General features: G+C 45.0%; 1 protein-coding gene across 1 annotated transcript in view; it reads right to left on the bottom strand.

The window, feature by feature from the left end:
* Positions 1 to 22,931, bottom strand: part of COL23A1 (collagen type XXIII alpha 1 chain) — a 324,183-nt gene extending 301,252 nt beyond the window's left edge. The window contains exons 1-2 of the mRNA XM_030572434.1: positions 22,647 to 22,931; positions 9,374 to 9,443 (exon numbers count right to left, since the gene is read on the bottom strand). Coding sequence (XP_030428294.1) covers positions 9,374 to 9,443; positions 22,647 to 22,931 — 355 coding nt within the window. The remainder of the gene's footprint in view (positions 1 to 9,373; positions 9,444 to 22,646) is intronic.
* Positions 22,932 to 24,722: the final 1,791 nt, after the last annotated feature.

Raw genomic sequence — 24,722 nt, 5'->3', positions numbered from 1 at the left:
TCACAAAACAGTAATGAAGGTTTAAGGCTTTGGGAGCCTTAAGAAAAATGTTATAAGTCTCCTCCCATTGATGTCATCGTTTTTAATTAGTTAATGTTTGTTAAAGTGCTCTGGAGATGAATAGCACTATGAAAGGGCCCGCTATTACTCTACTGTTCTGGACCTTTGTATTTGGTAAACTCTGGAACTGCGTCCTGCTCCCAATTCACATAAACAGGAGTTTTGCCCTGGAACTTCAATTGGACCAGGTTCAGGTTCATTGTTTTATTTTGGTGTGTTTAAGAGAGCTGAAAACTAAGGTGACATGACTTTTGATTCCTTCCTTGGTCATGCACCAGTGTCATTGCTGTCAGTACCACTCAGGAACTAGTATTTGTAACCTGCTCACAGCTGCTGAGCAACCAGAAGAGAGCACCCACCCATAACCCATTCAAAGGCCCACAAGAGACATTAACATCATTACTAGAAGACAGTGAGATTTTTTTAGAATCCAGAGGACATGCCTCACTGAACTAATAATTGCAGGAATTCTGGGGGACCCCTATCTGAGAGCAGCCCTTTCAGTTCTCAGTCACTATCCCATTCGATGGAAGCTGCATTTCTTTCCTTCTGCCAGCCAAAGATCATCTCCCTCTGCATGCCCCTTTAATGTAGTTCTCTCTCACTCTCCCCACCAGATCCCCCAGAACAGGAGTGAAGCAGCAGTAAAAGCAGGAGCAGGCACTGCCAGATATACCCCTGGGGTGGAAGAATCACATTAGTGCAGTGAGGGAAATCCCAGCAGGCAGCACTGAAACCCCTGGGGCTGCAGTAATGGCGAGATCACTCTGGGGCACAGATCAAGCACATCACTGATACAGAGCAAACATCATTAACTAATTCACTTGCTTCTGTGGGGAAAGCTTCCATGATTAGTGGATTCATGTTAACAGCAAGGGTCACAGATGTTACAGCCATGGAGGCCACTTACAAACATTACAGAGAGCAATAGCAGTTGCTCAATAGCTGAGGTTGCAACAGTTTATGGTATCTACCTAACTCAGACAATTTGGCACTGAATGAGTTAACAGCCCAGCCCTCTTTGTATATCTTAGAATGCAACACTAGAGTGTCCCTGTTTCATCTGGGGGAGTGGATCATGGCCTTGGAGATTAGAATCTTTTTAAGGTGTTTTAGGGTATCACTAACTACTACAGGTAGGTCATGGGAAAGCCAAGTCAGACGTTGCAGCACACATGTGGTGCACAGATACCACTTCAGAAGCCCTTTGAGGTCTTTCACCACCACCCAAAGGGAGTTAGGGAAAGCAGTGGGGTCACTGTCTGGACACAGCCATCAGAGGGACACCACTGGAAATACTGTTAACAGCACTGTTGAGCTGTAAACATTGCTTTCTTACATGAAGTTGCTAACAGATCTGTGATGGGGTTATATTAACCAGGGCCAAGGTTATCAAATCCAATCAAAGATAGCTTGCCTGAGAGTAGGCTTCTAAACAGATGGCCCAATTTTTCAAACATGTCACACACCCAGCAGCTCCTATATATGAGCTTAATGTTAGGTCTCCATTTGTGAAAATCTTGGCCTAAGTGCTACTGTGTAGGAAAAAATCTGATTTAATAAAACCTGCTAGTTAACATGACTATGATTTGCCTAACGCTCCAGCGAGTAAAGGAGGAATGGGAAGATGAACCTTGCTGAAACAAAGGGTGAGGTACAGGGAGATGCTAAGACAAGGATGAAATTGCTGTAGAGAGGAATAATACAAAAAAAAGTGGAGTTTAAAAAACAAGATTTATTGGGGGATAATCTGTGTGTTTTTTTCTAACCGGGGAATTAATAAAAACAAATACTGTGTTTAGTTAAGGATCACAATCTCACAGAATGGAAAAAAAATCTTAGTGTCTTAGACATTCAAGTTTACCAGTACTCAAAAAGATAACAAAGGAGTATAGGACCCCATGAATTTTAAGGATAAATGAAAATTTTTTCTTCCATTTGATGCACCATTCATTATTTTTACTATGTCCATTTAAGTGATCAAAAATGAGGATTTTGAAACCCACAAGGATACATCTTTCATATACACAGCTCAGGAAAGATATTAGAAGCCTGGTGTTGCAGAACATAGATAAACAGAGACCCTGCTAGTTAAAATCAATTCAATCTGCAAACTCAGCAGTAATCATCTTGCCCCCTGTTGGGTAAAGTCTGTCAGTGGTCAACGCTAAAAAATGAGATGAGCCCCATTACCTTTGAACTCTGCTAATTAGGGAAATTCCGTTTCAATATTTACGTGGGGAAGAGAACAGAGGGCTCAGATAGCAAGAGATATTTGAGGACCCCATTCACAATAAAAATGATGATTTTACTGGCCAGATATTTCAACAAGCTGGGAGCCATAGGACCTACTGGTACATTTAACTGTTTTACAACCTGATATATGTTCTGGACAACCAAATTGTAGCCTTTACAGGTATATCAACACTGCAGTAGAAGACCAACAGCTGGCCCACGTCAGCAGACTCAGGGCTACACAACTGCAATGTAGATGTTCAGGCGTGAGCCTGAATGCCTACTCTGCAATTTTATAGCCCTGCAGCCCAAGCCTGCTGACATGGGACAGCTGTGGGTCTTCTATTGCAGTGTCCACATACCCTAACAGGCTTAGGTATGATAGCTGGGATTTTTGAAGTTGCCTGAGAGAACTGGGCACCCAAATCCCACTGAATTCAGTGAGAATTAAGTGCCAGGCTTCCTTTGGCTCCTAGAAAAATCCCAGAAATGTTTGAAGGGAAAGTACAAGCTATTAAGTTGCTCTGCAACAGGGAAAAATAGAATGGAGCCACGAAGCCTGCAGAGGTGTATTAAAATTCATCTAATCTCCTCTCTCTGGCACACACAGTTCCCTTTCTAGGCAATTAAAAACATCTGCTCTCCTGCAGGTAGGAATCACCATTCTGCTATTTTTGTGGCCAAGACATTATTAGGAAATACTTGTCATGTATTAATTTGATGTTCCAATCACTTACACTGAATGTTTTATGCAGTTTGTTATAAACACACAAAAATCCAACATTAATTCAAGGTGAAAACTAGAAAATTTTATCACACAGAAGTTAGGAAATTCTGAGTTAAGATTTTTTCTCTGTAATTCTGCCTGTTTGAATGTATTGATGATAGAACTGTTGTGTGACTGTGGAACGAATAATAGATAGGATCTTCTTACCCTGCGGAGAGGCATGAGTGAATCAAAACAAAGCTGATACATATCAGACAGTCACCAAAACTCATCATTGTTTGATGGCTGTTGGGCATGAGTTGGAAATCTCAATCCAGCATCTAATGGAGCAGCAACACCACCAAAAGAAACCAGTGAAACAGGCACCTTCGTCTCAGAGGTCAAAGAATGATAGGCTTTGACGTGGTGAGGACAACTCTCTTACACCTAGGGCTGCCCAATCACAACAGATTGGAGCACGCCAACAAGGGGAAAGTTGCACAGACATTCTGGGTAAGTGTGGGAGAGAAGATTCAGGGGAAGTGTGCTGAGAGACATAGCAAATGAGGTGGTGTACAAAAGCCACTTCGTGGATGGTCCTGACCTTCAATGGATCTCAGAGGATCTGCCAGATTTGGAAGCAGACCTAGCCCATGGAAGGCACCCTCCTCCCTGTCTCCAAGAGAGCTGTCAGAGGAGAACTTGTTGAGGGGGAATCTTGCAGGAATTTCCTCCATCACGGCCCAACTTTCATTTCTTTTACTGACAGTAACCGGAAACAACATATCATAGATGTCTGCTTTGTACTTCTGCCAGCAAAGCAGCTGTCATCTTCTACACCTGCTGCACTCAAGGCCCTGTCTAAACTACATACAAGGTGACCATTTGGGGGGTTTCTTAAATGTACACATTTAAAAGGAAGTACTTGCTTGATTCTAAGATGATCTAACATCTCAAGCTCCTTGGGCTCCTTTACCACTGATTGGAAGGGTGCAGAAAAACTTCTCATAAGGCAAATACAGTATTACATTTATAAGGGGTCTTTCAGGCAAAATATTTCAAAGCACTGTGGATGAAAATACAATAAAAAGCCTCTAATAAAAATAAACAATAAAAAATAAGCCACAGGTTTCACAACTTTTAGTGAGCAAAGCAGAGGGTTTTCATTTTGCTTTTATCTGTCTCCAAAGGCCCATCGGTTGAAAAGCTGTTAGGAGTTCCAACATTTGAGTGCCTTTTAAGCAAGTGTTCTTGCACCTGCTGAGGTTTATCTAGTAGAGGTCACATGAGGATCAAGCTAGAAAAAGAAAAAACTGGCACACAGGAGTTAAAGGCCTCTGCAAATTATAACGGTCATGAGTCAGAAATGCCAGTAAATCTTCAAACTGAGGTGGTACTTCACAGGGAGTTGACGTAAGGAGGTTGTTGTTACTAGTTCTGGTCTGAATACAAACAGGTGTATCCAAAGCCGCAGAGTAGTTGGAGACACTGAAAAATGAAACGTCATAGTAGCAACACAAAGCCAAAATAGAAAACAAGCACTACTGTTACTATTCACACAGCACTGAACTTGGCCAGTGAGGGGTACCACCCTGAGGGTACCAAACACTAACTTGTGCAACAATCTTCTCACACTAAGGTCATGGAGCTGAACAAGTTATGGAGAAACTTCTAGCCCAAACATTTAGGCAATTTTTGTTGTTGTTGAAGAAATGAAAACACAATTTATATTAAGTTGGATTTTAATAAGCTCTGCAAACACACAGAACTTGCAGGGAGCTAAGGAATGCACCTGATTTTAGCATCATAGACTTGAGCCAAGGTTTTTCATGAGCTACTTTTCCTTGTCATTCTCATTTTGTTTCTATGGCATTCATGAAATAATATGGGCTCCCTCTGGTGGCCAATGATACCTCTATAGAAAATAACAAAAGAGTCTCAGTGGATCAACTCTCTACTTTCTGTTTCAGAACAAAGTCAACTGAAATCCTGCTGGGGTTCTTCTATTTATTAAGATTCTATTGACCCCCACCCCCAGAACAATATAATTAGAGTCACTCATTCCTACCATTTTTTAAATTTTTTTTTAAATCAGTACTGAGAGCTGATCACGTAAAAACAGCCAAGTTATTTAAAAAAAACAAAAGTAATTAAGTCATATGAAAATATTTAGAAAAATATTAGCCATTTGGTCAACAAAGCACAATTGGTGCTTAACTAGTGGCCTATCCCACCATTCAACCCTTATTTGGGGCTCCTGCATGTGACTTTATGATATCTAGGACAAGGGTCAAATTAGCTTTGAGTCTCATTTAACTTGATGGTTTACCATGGTTAACCCCTTTCTTCAGGAGACTGTTTTTCCAGCTCACTTCTTTATATGTGGCTGAATTGTTCTTTTTCCCTAGCCTGCCCCGCTTCCCTTAAGAAGTGTTTTGAATCAAGCAACAGCATCCCAGCCTGATAACGAAGGCATAGAGGACTGCAAGAAAAGCTCTCTTTGTATAGAAGATGCAAAGAAGAGAGTTACATGAAACACAAACGTATACCAAACAGAGCAAATAAAGTTAAAAAAGCTAGCACAAATATTGCTTTAAAACCAAATACAGATCCAAATAAAAGGAAGGAACACCTTATGTTAGCCTATGTCCTGGAGATGGTGAAATTAAGCCCATAGGCGGCGAGTTATATGGCTCGAGGTGCCCGGGCTCCAGGAATATTCAGGGCCGGGTGCCCTGCTCCAGCAATACGGAGCTGAGTCTCTCCCTCAGCCCTGCCCGGATCGGGCCCCAGCCCCCGCAGGTCTCCCTCCACAACCCTGCCCTGCCACGTCCCTGCCTGGAGCAGGTCCCGGCCTCCGCCTTCCACCCTTCCCCCTGCGTCCCCCCTCCGCCGCGTCCCTGCCTGCTTGCAGATCGGCTCCCGGCAGAACTGCTGTCTGCCGCCCCAGGGTCCTAGCACCTGCCATCCGCTAATGGCAAGGCACGCTGCCCTTACCCTGCTCTTCTGCCCTAGCCCTGAGCCTCTCCAATGCCCCAAACCTTCATCCTCAGCCCCAACCCTCATCCCCCTTCACCCTGATCCTCTGCCCCAGCCAGAGCCCTCATCCCCCTGCACCCTAATCCTCATTTCCAGCCAGAGCCCTCATCCCCCTGCACCTGAATCCTCAGCCCCAGCCAGAGCCCTCATCCCCAGCTCTGAGCCCCCCCCAATGAACCCCTCATCCTCAGCCCAACCCTCATTTCCCTGTAGCCTGATCCTCTGCCCCAGCATGCACCACCTCCCCCTTCCTACACCCCACCAGCCGAGCCTGCACCCAAACTCCCTCCCAGAGCCTGCACCCCTCACCCCTTCCTATACCCCCACCACCAGCCCAGAGCCTGCACCCAAACTCCATCGCAAAGCCTACAGCCCTCACTCCCTCCCACACACCCACTCCATGCCCCAGCCCGGAGCCTGCACCCAGCACCCAAACTCCTTCCCAAAGCCTGCACCCCTCCTGCACCGTAATCCTCAGCCCAGGACCTGCACCCCAGACCTCCCCCCTGAAACCCCGCCCAAAGCCTGAGGCAGAGTTGGGGGGGGGTGGGTTCTGGGCACCACCAAAATTTCTACCAACTTGCCTCCCATGTTAAGCCTATGAACTTGATTCTCTCCTGTGACTGAGTTCCATTCAGTTCTGGCTTGTTGGCCCCAATGAGAGTTGGAGCAGCTTCCAGGCAATTCTAACTTGCACCACTGACCAAGGGTCCTTAATTGACCCTGTAGAAGTAGAGGATTGCCCTAGTTCAATCCCCCAACTCCAATTACCTATGCCAAGGACTAAGGGGACTGGCAAGACCCAGCATACAAGCACCAGCCAGCAACTCCCCTCCTACAGGGGAATCCTCTACTCGTCAGTGGCAGTCAGTTTCTGGCCCCTTTGCACCTCTTGACTGGTGCAGAAAGGCCAGATCAGAGTACAGATTTTGGCCTTAGCTTTCCAACAATGTGACATATCCAAGGCCGGCTCCAGGCACCAGCTCAGCAAGCAGGTGCCTGGGGCGGCCAAGCAGAAGGGGCAGCATGCCAGGCTCTTCAGTTGCGGGTCCCTTGGTCCCTCTCGGAGGGAAGGACCTGTCACTGAAAAAGGAAAGCGGTGCAGTGGAGCTGCCGCCAATCACGATCGTGGCTTTTTTCCCCCTCTTTCCCTGCCGCTTGGGGCGGCAAAAACCCTGGAGTTGGCCCTGGACATACCCCTGCAGTTCCAGATGACTTCAATGACAGTTGCAGGTGATCAGCACTGTTGGGATCAGAGTATTTAACTAGGGGTCAGAGGAATTCAATATTCCTCAGCAAAGAATATTGGAGGAAAGGCTGCTACGACACATAAAAATAGCTGTCAGCTGAATTTTGGACAAACTGAAGCATCTTCAGTTTTATGTAAGGGGAAACGTGGTCCACCAACTTAACGAAGCACTCATCCCTCTGGAGGAAGAGTACTAGACAGGTACAATATTATTACTGATTGATGGGAGTCAGCAGGTTCAAAGTAACTGTGTATCACCAGTTGCCTCACAAAAGCTTTTCTTCTTCCTTTTCCCTTACAAATTACTCTGATTGCAACAAGTATTTCACCAACAAATCCGTAGGCTCTTTAGCAGAGTGGTGGCCCACCCTTTCAAAAAAAAAAAAAAAAAAAGTAAAAAAATTCTTGGATTTCAGTTGCCTTTGTACTTAAAAGGCTTTTTCAGTGCTTAGCACTTAAATCAGCAGGCATCTGTACCCTCCTGATTGCAAGTACTCTGGTTAACAATTTTTGTGGCTCAAGACCTCGATCCTGCAGTGAGCAGTGTGCACCCAGAGCCCCACGGACTTGGCCAGCTTCAGTCCCAAAGCAATAATTTGCCTTATCAGGAATAGGAATGCACAGAACAGAGATGAAGAGCATCAGGTCAGCTATTGTTAGTTGGGAACACCAAGGGAATAAAGTTAATTTTCCCTCCTCTGAGCCAAAATGTGTATGAGAAAAATAAAAGGCCTCTCTTTCAGACTTTCCCTGACATTCTGATACAGGCTGAAATAACCCTGATTTATTTCTCAACTAATCTAGTATGGTTGCAAGACAATCAGTCCAGACATGGAGCAAGGCCATTCACGTTAGCTAACCACTAGCAAATAAATTAAATAAAATTACTACAGTTGCGTTAATGCATTTAAAAGAGCCATGAGTCAAATATTTTATAGGCTATTATGCATAATTTTAAGGCTTAACATCAAAAGGAAAAAAACACCACCATTTTTGTTTCATGAGTAAGGAATAATACTGGGAGCCAGACTGTGATAGTTTTCATGTTCAGTATGCTGGGAAAATCCCAGAATACATTTTTTAATCTATTGTGTTTCCAAATGCTGGAACTTCCAGCTTTTTATACAAAAGTAATTTCATCTTAATCAGTGCTGTTTAGGTAGACTTTGATTTCTGTACAAGATTAAAATACCCTCATATGGAAGCTTTTTACCTCAAATGTTAAAATTATCTTTCCGTGCACAATGTACAGACAGCTCTGTATACCGTACGCTTTCCATATTGTTCTAAAGAGATTACAGTCAATAATGATTGAATAAATGTTTTAAAGAAAATTTAGCACTTCCGTGCATTTTCCATCATCAAACATCGTGCAAACTAGCTCATCTTCACAACACATCTGTGCAAAAACACAATTAGAAATGCTCCAGAGGGCAAACTACAAACTATTTACTATAACAGCTGAATATTTTGAGTGTATTTGTGTAAATGTGATTCCCACGCAGACTAATTGAAGATGTTTATTGTTTCTAAAGAGGATGCTCTTTCAAAACAAAACAGGAAGATCTTGATTGTCTAGGAAGTTCATTAAACTGTGTGAGGGAATTTAAACAGTCAGTTAGAGTTTTCATATGCAGAGCAATACTGGAGAAGCCACGTTAGCATCTTAAAAGGAAGTGGTGATACAGCTTTTAATTATCACACTGATGTTTAAACTGCAGAGGTTTTGATATGTCTTTTTCTGAATGCCTTTCAGTGGACTGTATAGGGCACACAGGTCAGTAGATATGTTAGAGTAAAACAGTTATTTAATAGAGCACACGGCTCCCCTACTCAAGTCCCAAACACCATAGTTATGTAAACACACAAATGCAAGCCAGGGAAAGTTAATCCAGTTGATCAGAAGAGGGCACTTCATCTTTGAAGGTATTTAAACTCGTTAGCATATTCCATTTAATACAAAGAAGCGGCTAAAAGAAAGTAGAGGAATGTGGGTAGTATTAGTGCAGTAAGACTGTCAACAATTTACCAACAGTCAAACTTTGGTGGTAATGGTATAAGTAAGATGTCACTGTTCCACATACCTGGTGGGCAGACACATTCAGATGGAGCCTCTCGCACTGTCCGCAGCTTGGCTAATCCTTCGCCCAGTTTCTGTCCAGAGGGAGAGAGGGGGGAAAAAAAGGATATTTAGAGAATAAATGTATACTCACTGCATGCATACAAAGGGCCAAATTACAAAAACCAATCTTCATGCTATGGACAATAACTGCACCCCATTTTCGTCAGTCCAGTTTAACAATAGCTTCTTCTAAAATCATACACAAGATGTTTAAAATTGGTCAGTCTACCACACTTACTTATGGAGAGTAAAACCTTTCCCCTTGGAAAGCAAAGAAGTTACTTGCCAAATAAGATACTACTCAAGCATGGCAGACTCTGGCCCAGAGATATTACAAATACTTCATATAAGACATCCCCCCGCCCCCAGCAGATCCAATGCAGGATGATAACAGTGCAGTGAGGTTTAAGTTGTAAAGGTGATGCTCTCAGCCTCCAAAGGGAGCCTACTGTGCTACTCAATCTCTAGAACCTCTTGTAGGATGACTGGAAGAGTGACTTATTTGCCCCAAGAGGGGCACGTTTGCAAGGCAAGCACAAAAAACTGCTTCTAGGGTTTCATAGGAGTTAAGGGCCAAGAATGCCACATGGAATTATCCCCACATCTTTTCATATGCATACAAAAAATAAAAGAGTGAACAATATATCACAGAATAATAGAAATGTAGGACTGGAAGTGACCTCAAGAAATCGTCAAGTCCAGCCCCCTGCACTGCAGCAGGACCAAGGAAACCTAGTTCATGCCTTACAGGCATTTGTCCAACTTGTTTTTAGACGCTACCAACGATGGGAACTCCATGATCTCCCCTGGAAGCTTATTTCAGAACTTAACTACCCTTATAGTTAGAAAGCTTTTCCCTAATATCTAACCTAAATCTCAGTTGCTGCAGAGTAAGCCCATTACTTCTCGTCCCACCTTCAGTGCACATGGAAAACAATCGATCACCGTTCTCTTTATACAAGCCCTTGCAGCGGCATGTGCAGGAAGTTTAATTTGACCGCTTTTGGAGGGACATGTTCCATGCCCTCGCTGCGGCCCCAGGGCCAGAGGAGCTCTGTGCCCTGCTGCAGCCTTGGAGGAGTTATGCCCCAACAAATCAGTGGGGTGGGACCATGCCCATGTTTGCCCGTGCCCCTTTGTGCACGCCCATGAGCCCTTAACATATTAGGAGGCTGTTATCAGGTCTCCCGAGTTGTCTTCTCATGACTAAACAGGCCCAATTTTTTCAACCTTTCCATATAAGTCAGGTTTTATAAACATTTAATCATTTGTGTTGCTCTCCCTTGGACTCTTTCCAATTCGTCCACATTCTTCCTAAAACGTGGTGCCCAGAACTGGACACAATACTCCAGCTGGGGCCTTATCAGTGCCATGTAGAGTGGGACAATTACCGCCTGTGTCTTACATACAAGAGTTCTGTTAATATACTCAAGAATCACATTAGCCTTTTTTGCAGCTGCATCAGATTGACAAATCATGTTCAGTTTATGGTCCACTATAGCCTCCAGAGCCTTTTCAGCAGTACTACCACCAAGCCAGTTATTCCCCACGGTGTAGTTGTGCACTTGATTTTTCTTTCCTAAGTGATGTACTTTGCACTTGTCTTTATTGAATTCCATCCAATTCTCCAATTTGTAAAGGTCATTTCGAATTTTAAACTTGTCCTCCAAAATGCTTACAACCCCTTCCAGCTTTAGTGTTATCTGCAAATTTTATAAGCATATTCTCTACTCCATTATCCAAGCCATTAATGAAAATATTGACTAGTTCTGGACCCAGGAATAAGCCCTGCAGAACACCACTAAACATGCCCTCCCAATTTGACAGCAGACCATTGAGAACTACTCTTGGAGTATGATCTTTCCACCTGCTGTGTGCCCACCTTTTAGTAATTTCATCTAGATGACATTTTCCAAGTTTACATATAAGCTATATTGCTGTCTACAAGCTTATGGGACACAGAAAACATTAGGCACTATTTATTCACCTGCTTCAGCAGATATCAGCATAGTACTGATATTTATTCTTTCACTGGGAATATTTGGACCAAAAGTTTTCCTGCAGTTTGTCACAAACCATGGGAAACAACCAATTCACAGGAATGTAAAAATGTCCCCTAGAAGTCACCATAATAAATCCATGGTGGTAGCACTGATGGTATATTAAATGACTGTATATTTTTAAGCTCATGTTAACTGCATATATTTTTTAGAATATATGTAGATAATTCTGTTGGTTTCAGGCACACAGTAGAACAATTCCAACTACAGGAAGGGTTAATGGAAGAGTGAAAACTGCTTGAGTTTTAAAATTGTTTTCTCCAAACACCACTAATTCATTATATATATATGAGAGAGAGATACATTAAAAGCCCTTTTTTTTTTGGTCACAGAGCATAGATGCTACTGCCTCATTTTCAATATTCTGTAATACTACAACAGCATTACAACATCCATTAGAGAAGACAAGGGCACACATGCAGTACAGCGATCACAACAGTAGGTTTGTAAATATTATCCAGTAGGAGCCCAATCCAAAGTCCCTTGAAGTAAATAGAGAAGTTCCCACTGATCTGAATGGGTTTTGAATTAGACCCTTATCATGGCTTTCACTGATTTTGGTGGAGAGTGAGGAGAGAGGAATGTATCTTTTTAAACGTTTTGTTCAAGTTAAGGAACTAAGGCAAAGTATTATCTGTCATCTGAAAATGCCCAAAAATCTGTGTTTAAAACTTTCATGAATCTTCACTGGTTAGGAGAAATCCCATTGTCCAGAAGCCTGGGATAGCCACGTAACTCAGTCCAGACACGGGACACTTAATTATTCACTGCTTTCAAGACAAGCTGCTGACTGCACTTAAGACTGACAAGCCAGCACTCCTGACCCAAGGCTGAAAATGTCCCTAGCGTCCTATAGGTGAAAAAGTCTTTTTTTTATTGACACAGTGCAGTCCTTGCAATTGTACAGACATTTGTATTGGTTTGGATTGCAGAGCTTTATAGTCACATATTATAAAACTACACAGATTCCTAAGAGAATATAGAGAGTTCAGGCAACCGTTGGTTTTGGGAACAAGAATGGTCTAAACTATCATGCATTTCTCTAACAATCACATACCTGTAATGCTCAAACTGCAGTGAGTCATTTATGACTTTTACAGTCATCCTGATCATAAAATTGATGAAACTGCCCAGGGCAAGAATGTAAATTATCCCATCTTTAATCCATTCATTAGATTTAGATATCTTGGGGAGTAAGGAAAATACTTGCATCTCTTTAATTCTGAAATGAGTGTTGCATTCTTCCATTGAATTTTCCTAAGCATTAAATGGATTAATCTGAACACTATATGGCTAATAAGGAACAATAAATCCATTGTGAACAAAACTGTCCTGCTCTGTTTACAACTAAATATTTCTTTAATCCTCACATTCAAACGTTTATGCATGAGAACTATGCCTTCTGAATTCAAGCTTTTGTTAAGGAGCAAATGGAGATTACTACACCTGGAGCCCATGGTGAAATACATATTGTATTAGAGCAGTGGCGCTCAATCTTTCAGATTACTGTACCCCCTTCAGGAGTCTGATTTGTCGTGTGCACCCCCAAGTTTCACCTCACTTGAAAATGACTTGCTTACAAAATCAGATATAAAAATACACAAGTGTCACAGCAACCTATTACTGAAAAATTGTTTGCTTTGTCATTTTTACCATATAATTATAAAATAAATTGATTGGAATATAAATATTATACTTACATGTCTGCATATAGTATATAGAGCAGTATAAATAAGTAATTGCCTGTATGAAATAGACTTTACTAGTGCTTTTTATGTAGCCTGTTGTAAAACTGGGCAGATATGTAGATGAGCTAATGTACCTCCTGAAACACCTCTGTGTACCCCAGAGGTACAGGTACACCTGGTTGAGAACCACTGAGTACAGTGTATTATGACTCTATAGAATGTTTTCATTAAACAACAACAAACACTCAGTGAGGTTCTATGTAAATAAGACATCACAGAACACTAGTGTAGATGTGTGTATCTATAGGGTCACATTTACAAAAGCATGTATGAAATCCCTGAGGGTTTACTTGGGTCTACAACTAAATGGGAGCATAAACCCCAGTTTGGGCACCAAGATATTTGTTTTGCACATAAACTTCATGAGGTTGAGTTTTTTATTTACCCATTGTTTGAATCTCCTCTTAGAGAAGTGTGGGGAGGGGGAGGAAATCCTATCAACAGGCCCCAACGAAGATCAGGGCCTCACTGTGCTAGACCCTGCACAAACACATAGTAGGGGACAGCCCTTGCCTCAAAGAAAGCCTTTCCATCTAGATAGACAAGACAGATAAAAGGTAGGAGAAACAGATTCAATACACAAGCAGAAGATAGGGAACTGAAGCACAGAGAATAAACAACTTGTGCAAGCTTAGGTTTTGTCTACACTGGCAAGTTTCTGCGCAGTAAAGCGGCTTTCTGCGTTGTAACTCCCAAGATGTACACACTGCCAAGCCACTTAAGGGCGCAGAAACTGCACAGCTGCAGCACTGTTAAAAAAAACAACACACACCCCCTGATTAGAGGTGTACAGCTTTCTGCACTAGTGCTACAGCGTCACGGTGCCAGTGTAGACACCCAGATCAATTACAGCGCTGCGATTGGCCTGTGGGAGGTGTCCCACAATACCTGTTATTGTCTCTCTGGTCATCGGTTTGAACTCTACTGTCCTGCCCTCAGGTGACTAACCATGAGCCCCAACCCTTAAATTCCTCGGGAATTTTGAAAGTCTCCTTCCTGTTTGCTCGGTGACGCATGCAGTGGTCTCAGCGCATCTTTCCAGGTGACTATACCTGCTCCATGCACCAGGTGATCCCTCACAGAGCAATGCCGAGCTACTGGACCTCATCAGCATTTGAGGAGAAGAGGCTGTTCAGTCCCAGCTGCACTCCAGCCATAGGAATTATGATACTTATGGACAGATTTCATGATGCATGACAGAAAAAGGCCATGACCAGGACACACTGAAGTGCAGGGTCAAAGTGAAGGAGCTGCGGAACGCCTACCAGAAGGTGTGAGAGGCAAACCGCCGCTCTGGTGCAGTGCCCACGAGTTGCCGGTTCTACAAAGAGCTGGATGCAATACTTGATGGTGATCCCACCTCCACTGTGAGGGTCACTGTGGATACTTTGGTGGCTCATGTGCCAGTCAGGAGTGGATCGAGCCAGGAGGAGGAAATCTTGGACAAACATGTGGACGGGGAGGGGGACCCAGAGGCAGAGGACGACTTAGAGGTCAGAGATGCATGCAGCCAGGAGCTCTTCTCTAACCTGGAGGAGGCTAGCCAGTCACAGCTGCCAGAGCTTGGTGAAGTGCAAACAGGAGAGGAGGCCCCTGGTAAGTGGCTTTTGGGAATTGCTGAAGCAAGTTATTTGGGGCAGGAGCGTTGCAGAAAGCAGGCTTGTGTTTGTATGATGCGCGTACTACCACATGCCTAGTCTGAGCGGTGGAACAGGGTGTTGATAGACTCCCTCACTTCACGGCAATCTGACTCAGAGATCTCCATAAGGGCCAGGATGGAAGCCACAGTCTTGGAGAAGACCCTTCCTTGATTCCCAGCTCACCCTCAGGAGCAAAATATCTTCCATAATGAATACAGCCTGTGGGAAATGTGGGGACAGTAATGATTATAAATTGCCCCCCCGCACACAGTGCTGGCTCTCCCCAAAAACCATGTGCCCAGTGTACAGTACAGTCCTGGAACACTGATTTCCCCTTCCCCTGCAATCACTCACCATTTCGGGGGGCCTTGTGGCTCATGTGTGCTTGCCTGGGGTCAGCCAGTTAGTGATAGGTATGTGAATAGTGGCTGTTTTAACTTACTCAATCAGTGGTCTGTGTGTTGCAAACAACACTGCTTCTGTAAAATGTTGCATTTTGGCTTCACAGAGATGACCTTGAGAGCCCAGCCTCCCTCTTTGTTATCCAGTTGAACGGCTGCACAGAATTAGAAAGCAGCAAAGAAGAACAAAAGAGGACTTTCTGTGTGATGTCATGATGCACTCCGCAGCCGAAAAACAAGAATTGAAAGAGTGGAGGGACAGCAAGAAGAGGGACCGAAAGGAGAATGCGGCGTGCCAGAATGAAGCCAGGGAGTAGCTCTTAAACGTTATGGAGCACCAAGCAGACATGCTCCAGATGCTACCAGCACTGCAACTGAGCAGCTCTGTGCCCACCTTCCCCTGCAGCCACTGTCGCAAAACTCTTTCCCATGAGCCCCCTCCGAGACACTGCCAACACACTTATTAACCTCCTGACTCCAGTCTGTACCTGCTGCTTTCCACTCCTCCCCCATCATAGTCCAGCACTGCGGACCCCTAGTGCCCACTGCACTCAACACCCATCCTGCTTCAGGTTAGCCCTGCTGACGTACAGTACTTCACTGCACTGTAGTCCAAAGGAGAAGGATGGATATGATACCTGGACATATACAAATCTTTAACCATCCCGGGACCCCACCTCTTCCTGGGACCCTACCTTCCCCCATCCGCCTCAGTGCTGATGTGTTTTTATTGTTTGTCTCTCTCCTCCAGTTATTGCTTTTTAATAAAAGAATTGATTTGGTTTGAAAGCAATCTTTATTCCATTAATTGAAAACAAACAGAGCCCTGCAAAGCAACAGGCAATTTTCTTAAACCTTCATAGTGCATCGTCTGCACCAATCACATCATCTTCTAGCATTACAAGCACTGCAGTCCCGAGCATAGCAACAAATATTAGTGGCTTTCAGCTTCAAACTGCTGCCTCAAGGCATCCCTGATCCTTATGACCCACGCTAAGCTAATAGCCCTGGTCTTTGCCTGTTCAAATTCAGCCTCCAGGCGCTGAGCCTCTGTGGTCCAGCCCTGAGTGAAGCTTTCACCCTTCCCTTCACAAATATTATGGAGCGTACAGCACGCGGCTATAAGCATCGGAATATTGTCATCAGCCAGGTCCAGACTCCCATATAGGCAGCGCCAGTGGGCCTTTAAATGGCCAAAAGCACACTCAACAGTCATTCTGCAGTTGCTCAACCTGTTGTTGAACTACTCCTTGTTGCTGTAAGGTGCACCGTGTATGGCTTCTTAAGCCACAGCATTAAGGGGTAGGCATGGTCTCCAAGGATTACAATGGGCATTTTGACTTCCCCTACGGTGATCTTCTGGTACAAGAAGAAAGTCTCTGCTTGCAGCTTCCTGAACAGGCCAGTGTTCCGAAGATGTGTGCTTCATGCACCTTTCCAGACCACCCTGTGTTAATGTTCGTGAAACGCCCACGGTGATCCACAAACGCCTGGAGAACCATTGAGAAATACCCCTTCCGATTAATGCACTCGATGGCCAGGTGGTCTGGTGCCAGAATTGGAATATGCGTGCCATCTATCCCCCTCTGCAGTTAGGGAAGCCCATTTATGCAAAGCCATGGACAATGTCACGCACGTTGCCCAGAGTCACGGTCTTTCAGAGCAGGATACGATTAATGCTTTGCTTCAGTCTTTAATGAGGCTAATGAGGAGCTTAAGGATAATGGTAGGATGACAAATGGGAATGAGGATAGGGAGGTAGATATTATCACATCCAAGGTAGAAGCCAAACTTGAACAGCTTAATGGGACTAACTCAGAGGGCCCAGATAATCTTCATCCAAGATATTAAAGAAACTAGCACATGAAATTGCAAGCCCATTAGCAAGAATTTTTAATGAATCTGTAAACTCAGAGGTTGTACTGTATGACTGGAGAATTGCTAACATAGTTCCTATTTTTAAGAAAGGGGGAAAAAAGGTGATCCGGGTAACCACAGGCCTGTTAGTTTGACATCTGTAGTACGCAAGGTCTTGAAAAAAAAACTTTCAAGGAGAAAGTAATTAAGGACTTTGAGGTCAATGGTAATTGGGACAAAATAAAACATAGTTTTACAAAAGGTAGATTGTGCCAAACCAACCTGATCTCCTTCTTTAAGAAGGAAACAGATTTTTTAGACAAAGGAAACGCAGTGGATCTAATTTACCTCGATTTCAGAAAGGCATTTGATACAGTTCCACATGGGGAATTATTAGCTAAATTGGAAAAGATAGGGATCAATATGAAAACTGAAAAATGAATAAGGAACTGGTTACAGGGGAGACTACAACAGGTCATACTGAAAGGTGAACTATCAGGCTGGAAGGAGGTTACTAGTGGAGTTCTTCAGGGATTGGTTTTGGGACCAATCTTTTTATTACTGACCTTGGCACAAAAAGTGAGAATGTGCTAATAAAATTTGCGGATGGCACGAAGCTGCCAATACGGAGAGGGACTGGGATATCCTACAGAAAGATCTGGATGACTTTGTAAACTGGAGTAATAGTAATAGGATGAAATTTAACAGTGAAAAGTGCAAGGTCATGCATTTAGGGATTAACAACAAGAATTTTTGTTATAAACCGGGGACACATCACTTGGAAGTAACAGAGGAGGAGAAGGACCTCAGAATATTGGTTGATCACAGGATGACTATGAGCTGCCAATGTGATATGGCTGTGAAAAAAGCTAATGCGATCTTGGGATGCATCAGGCGAGGTATTTCCAATAGAGATAAGGAGGTGTTAGTACCATTACACAAGGCACTGGTGAGACCTCACCTGGAATAGTGTGTGCAGTTCTGGTCTTCCATGTCTAAGAAGGATCAATTCAAACTGAAACAGGTACAGAGAAGGGCTACTAGGATGATCCAAGGAATGGAAAATCTGTCTTATGAAAGGAGACTCAAACAGCTTGGATTGTTTAGCCTAACCAAAAGAAGGCTGAGGGAAGATATAATTGCTCTCTATAAATATATCAGAGGGATAAATACCAGGGAGGGAGAGGAATTATTTAAGCTCAGTACCAATGTGGACACAAGAACAAATGGATATAAACTAGCCATCAGGAAGTTTAGACTTGAAATTAGACAAAGGTTTCTAACCATAGAAGTTCTGGAATAGCCTTCCAAGGGGAGCAGTGGAAGCAAAAGACATATCTGGCTTCAAGATTAAGCGTGATAAGTTTATGGAAGGGATGGTATGATGGGATTGCCAGAATTAGACTATTAATTGATCTTTGACTATTAGTGGTAAATATGCCCAATGGCCTGTGATGGGACACTAGATAGGGTGGGATCTGAGTTACTACAGAGAATTCTTTCCTGGGTGTCTGACTGGAGAGTCTTGCCCACATGCTCAGCGTTTAGCTGATCGCCATATTTGGGGTCGGGAAAGAATTTTCCTCCAGGGCAATTGGCAGAGACCCTGGGGGATTTTTGCCTTCCCCTACAGCGTGGGGCACAGGTCACTTGCTGGAGGATTCTCTGCACCTTGAAGTCTTTAAACCACAAGATGAGGACTTCAGTAGCTCAGACATAGGTCAGGGGTTTGTTACAGGAGTGAGTGGGTGAGATTCTATGGCCTGCTTTGTGCACGAAGTCAGACTAGAAGATCATAATGGTCCCTTCTGACCTTAAAGTCTATGAGTCTATAATGGCGCTGCACTCGTCCTTCAACACAAGTCCAACGATTGACTTTCCCACTCCAAACTGGTTAGCGACCAATCGGTAGCAGTCTGGAATAGCCAGCTTCCACAGTGCAATTGCCACATGCTTCTCCAACGGCAGGGCAGGTCTCATTCTCACATCCTTGCACCACATAGCTGGAGGAGCTCATCACACAGTCCCACAAGCAATCTCGTGTCATATCTAGTATGTGTGGCGAGATCAATGTTGCACTCCTCTTGCCTTTGTAGTTTAAGGAATAACTCCGCTGCCACTCATGATGTGGTAGTGAGAGCAAGCAGCATATTGGTCAACAGTGCGGGATCCATTCCTGCAGTTCAAAGAGGCAGAGCAGAGCATGCAGTACACAAACCGTTGAAAGATGGCACCAAATGTGGACAAAACCACAGGGATTGTTGGGATGTGAAGCAATGCATCATGGAACATTAGGACAGGACCAAGGATGTCCCGCAACCCCCTCCGCCTTCCCACAACTCTTAGCGGCAGAGGAAGAGATGCTCTGTGGGATAGCTGCCCAGAACGCACCGTTCCGAATACAGTTGCAAGTGTGAACACACAATTGCACAGGCAGCTGACGGTGTGAACACACAACAGCGGTTTCCCTTCAGCGCTCTCCAAGCAGCACTCTAACTCTACCAGTGCAGACATACCCTTAGAGGGGAGGTCTCTGTCGCAGAGCCAGGAATTGAAAGCTAGCCACCCAAATTCCAATCCAGTGTTTTAACCACAAGACCATCTTCTTCCCTACTCTACCGACTTTCTATCCTGTTCTACTTGTCAAACATTTCCCCCTGTATTTTTATGAAATGCATCCCAGCACAGCTGTATTGCATTTATGCCCTTGTATGTGCCTCACCTTAAAGGGTATGTCAGCAGAACCCTAGTGGCAGGGTACATTAATGCTCTGCAGTAACAGAGGACATAATATTATATTTAGTTTTAGTTTTGTTTCTTCTGTGATTTTGTGGTAGAATTTGAAAAAAAACAAAACAACCTTTAAATGTCAATTTATGGTCATGAAATAGACTGGGAAAACAGTCTTACCTCTGGTGAAATTCTCAAGTGTAAAGGAAAGTTACTTTGTTAGTCATATGATTTATATAATTAACAAGAAGTTAATCAAAGAGCATTTTTGTTATTTAAAATGAACATACATGAACAGATGTAGTTTAGCAGGACTGCCACGCCTACTGTACATATTAAAAAGATAGCAGAATGACTAACTAAAATTCATTCCTTGAATCTGTTACTCATTTAAAAATTTGTGCTCTCATTATTGACAGATGTTTGGTCACACTAAATATTTCAACATATTTATTCTTGCATTAGGAATTCAATTATGTGGTTTCACTTTAGTTTCCCTCTACAATCCCCATCTGAGCATTCATAATACAATGCAAGCTTTCCACACTTCACTAAATCTCAGTGAGAAACTGTTTCTGTGGCATTGCCTGAGATCAAGTATAATTCCCACCTACAAACATATTTATTGAATGAAACAACAGATAGGAACAGAACTGCTGTCATGAATGACATGCGAATTCTTAGCCAGAACATACAAATTAGCTAGAGTTGTTCAATCAGCTTCCATCAAGAAATTAAATCTAAACATATTTGAAAGTGTCTCATTTGCAAGCACCCTCTCTGCACTGATATTCTGGATATCCCTTAAATCATACCTAGATGATTGATTGATAGATAAAAAGGTGAGGGCGCATATGGCCCCCACACCTGTATTAACACTACCCTCTGTGCCTGGAATAGTCTTCATCTTTCTGAATGCCAGGCAACTATGAGTTTTTCCTTCACATCTTTCAGCTTTCTATTAGCTTCACATCACAGACCTCCATGTGGTTCCACCTATTCCCTTTTTTAACAACCAATCATAATTTTAAATGTAACAAACAAGCAACATATACATTCTGCTTTCCTTGCTAAATCAGTGCTCTCTCAACAGTCCCTTCCCACTGTTTACTGTTGTCTCCTTTCCCTTTCCACCCTCAAGTACACATGTAACTTTACTCCCATGAGTAGTCCCATTTAATTCCATGGAACTACTCAAGTGGGTAAAGTTATATGTAAGCTTTCTACAGTATTGAGGCTTTCAGACTGCAAACTTCTTGGGGCAGAGAATTGCTTATATGCCAGTCACGATACAACACAATCTCTTTTATGTCAATGGTGCAATACAAGAATAAAAAGTCAATCCAGAGTTCCATTGTGTAGCCACTTCTGCACAGGGCAAGCTTACATTACCCACTAATATCCTGTTGGAATCTTGCTGTAACCTGCTTAAGTTTTATGAACAATTAATGTTATATCCTAAACTAGCAAATCAGTTCTAGTATCCCAAAACTCTTTACTATTGGACAAAAGCCACACAAACAGAATCCACCTGAACTAAGTACTATAGTTGGCACCAAAAAGTGTAACAAGCTCCTGAGTAGTGTTAGTTTTTGTATTAGAAGATAGAAACAAATATAGAAACTCGTTCTGGAAGCGGAACAATTCATTCAGCACAAGAAACTATGGGATCATAGCAAAAGACTCAGTAAATACAAGAACAGTAGCTGTTGGTGTTCTTATCATCCATAAATCAACACAGCACCATTGTACTATATGATGCTTTATGACACTCTGTAAGATAATGGGGGACCATGTTAAAGCACGTGTAACGTAAAAATAGTTGTCCATTACAGCCAAAGATAAATTTGTATTTAAATACAGGGATTCTCTTTTCCCACAGGAATCAAATTTGCTGTATGCACAACACACATAACTAGATGTAGTATCACCTAGAATTTTTTCCTCCTTATAAATAACTAATGAAGGTGCATTACTCCACAAGTTAGCCACTTTGAAATCAGTAGGGCTACGCACAAAGTAAGGTACTCAGTGTGAATAAAGATGGCAGAATCTGACCCACAGTATTTAGATTTTTCCCTTTCATTTTTATCAACAGTATTCATCTCAAAGTCCAGATGTGCTTATACAGTTCAATCAATTACTTTAGCTGCAAGGTAAGTAATCAATAATGCCATCTTTCATGGCCTGCTGTTCAAATGTGTAATCAACAACTGCACTTCACGGGTTTTATTGTGCATCCTGCCACCAGTTAGCAGGTAACACTGACTAGACACATGTAACCTCAGGCAGTCATGAACCTCTCCTGTCTCTCTCTTTGGGATAATGATACTGGCCGGATTCAGAGTCACAGCTGGGCCCGATCCTGCCTAGTACTGGTACCTTCCGCTCACTGCACTGGGAACTGAACGCCCCGCATACTCAGGACCCAAGCTGGGGAGGCTTAATGTTAGGGGACGGGCTTGGCCATCTTTTAGGCTCTACAGGGGTCAGGTATTGAGCGGAACGCCAAGGCCACTCTGGCCCCAGCCCCTGGCACAGGGGGAGCTGGGGCTCGTCCTGGGACCCCCGCAAGCCCCCATTGCCAAGCCAGGGCTGTGCCATACACCCCGAAGAGACTTGCAAAGCCCCCAGGCACCGGCCTGCTCGCTGCAGCGCTCCCGCCGCCGCATGCAGGGGCTCGGGACTCAGCCCCATCCCTGGGGGGCCAAGGTGGGGCCGGAGCCCAGCGCCGGCGGCGAGGGGGCAAAATCCGCTGCAGGGAGCCCGCAGCCCGTGCCCGGCCGCCGCAGCACTCACCTCCCGGAAGAGCTGCTCCATGTGGGGCTGCAGCAGGGCGAGCAGCGGTCCGGGGCTCAGGGGGGCTCCCGGTGCCCAGCCGGGGCCGCCCCGCTCCTCCAGCGCCGCCACCCTGCCCTGCAGCTCGCACGTCTTGGCGCTCAGCAGCAGGCAGGCGGCCAGCGAGGTGAGCGAAAGGAGCAGGCAGAGGGCTGCGGAGCCGCCGCCCCCAGCGCACCGGGCGCCGGCCGGAGGCAGCCCGGCAGCGGCACCCGCCGCTTGCAGCCTCCCGTCGTCCCGGCTCATGGTCCCGCAGCAGAGAGAGCAGTTCTGCGGCGGCCCCGATCCGCCCTCAGGCTGCGGCGAGCGGGCGCCCGTGCGGCTCCTGCCCGGGGCGCGCAGCAGCGGAGGCGGCTGCGGGAGAAGTGGGGCAGGAAGCGCTGGGGAGCTGGTTTTCTCCGTCGGTGTGTCTTAAACTGGGGGGGAGGGGTGCCCATCCCCCGCTATTCTGGGGAGGGGGGAGATCCTCTGTAATCCCCAGTGGGGGGTGAACGCAGTAATAATCCCACCCACTCCCTCTCCGCGGGGGCTATGCAAATAGCCCCGGCCAGAAAAGGAGATGGGCGCCTCCTGCGCTCCCCAGGGGTGGAGCAGGCTGGCGGGACAGACACTCATCCGCCGCCGCCGCCGCCGCCGCTGCCCCCTCAGCCGCCTAACGGCAGGCGCGCGCCTGGGAGCGGGGGGGGGGGGGTGCGCACCCCGTCACCCCCACCCCCCGGGGCTTCCCACAGCGGTGTCCAGGCCCTTGCCCCGCCCCCCGAGGAGGGGGGGGCTCCCCTCTGCCTGAGGAGTGATGGAAGACGACACCTACCTGGATCACACCCGGCCACGCCCCCTCATGTTCCCCAACCCTGGGGTGGGCTCTGTGGGCAGCGCTCACCCCCAAAGATTGGGGGTTCCCCGCTAAGCGTCCCCCTCCCCAGGCTGGAGTTGGGATTCCCGGGGGTTCTCGCTGGGGCTTGGCTTGGTCTCCCCTCACCCACCTGGGCTGGGGTCTCTAGTCCCCCCCCCATTACACCGCAGGAGAGGGGCAGGGGAGCCGGGCTGCGGGATCCGCACGTCCTGGCAGCATCCCCTGCCTGGAGACTCCCGCCACAGGGCAATTGAATTGTGCGGCCATGCCAGGGCTGACAAAAATCAGGGTGGCCTTCAATGCGTTGAGGCTACGCTTTGCAGTGGGCTCTAGCCAGGCCGTTGTATATAGGGTGACCAGACAGCAAGTGTGAAAAATCGGGTGGAGGTGGAGGGTAATAGGAGCCTAATAAGAAAAAGATCCAAACATGGGTACAGCTGGTATCCAATCCTCGCCTCCAAATTCCCCAGACCCAGGTACTGAGGCTTGTCCCTGCGCAGGCTAACACACAGGCAAACTGAGCTAACCCCCACCTTTTTACAGGGCGATGGGCCACATCATGACAGACACGCAGCAAGACAACTTCACCTTGCCTCGCCTGGTTCGCACACGTTGTAACCACCCACAGTCCTCGACAGAGTTAAATACAGCATGGGAGAGGAGAAAAACGTGCAAGGCAAAGGAAAACAGGAGACTGAAACGAGACATTCTGTTGTAGCTCATCAGAGAAGTGGTGCTGCTGGAGCGGGTACATCTAACCCTTTAGTCCTGTTCAGGAAAGCTTCCTCAACCAAGTTTGCAGTAGATTTTAAGCTCTTACTTCTGCGTTGAACTGTCGCAGTTTTGCCCGTAGAGTTTAGCGCCCTCCAGCGGCAGAAGATTGGCCAGACCAATAATACTGAATTTCCCTGTTTACTTCAAGGAAAGGAAGATTGAAAATAGACGTCAGACATTCTTATCATGCGGACTGAGTGACAAGATATCTATAAGAAAAGAATCTTGTTATCTCCTTCTAGCTACCTTTCATGCTGACTGATATCTACAAGACAAAATGTCTGCCTTCTACAAAAGCTACTGTTTAAAGTTTAGATTGTCAACAACTGCCTGCCTGCCAAACACCCTGCACTTTTGTGGTGGCACTAAAGTAATAATGATGAGGCCATGCACGTGTAATAGTTTAATCA

The sequence above is a fragment of the Gopherus evgoodei genome, chromosome 8 (genome assembly GCF_007399415.2).
Source record: "Gopherus evgoodei ecotype Sinaloan lineage chromosome 8, rGopEvg1_v1.p, whole genome shotgun sequence".
In the NCBI taxonomy this organism is placed as follows: domain Eukaryota; kingdom Metazoa; phylum Chordata; order Testudines; family Testudinidae; genus Gopherus; species Gopherus evgoodei.
Note: the sequence above shows the minus strand (reverse complement) of the source record. Positions and strands in the feature narration are given on the sequence as shown.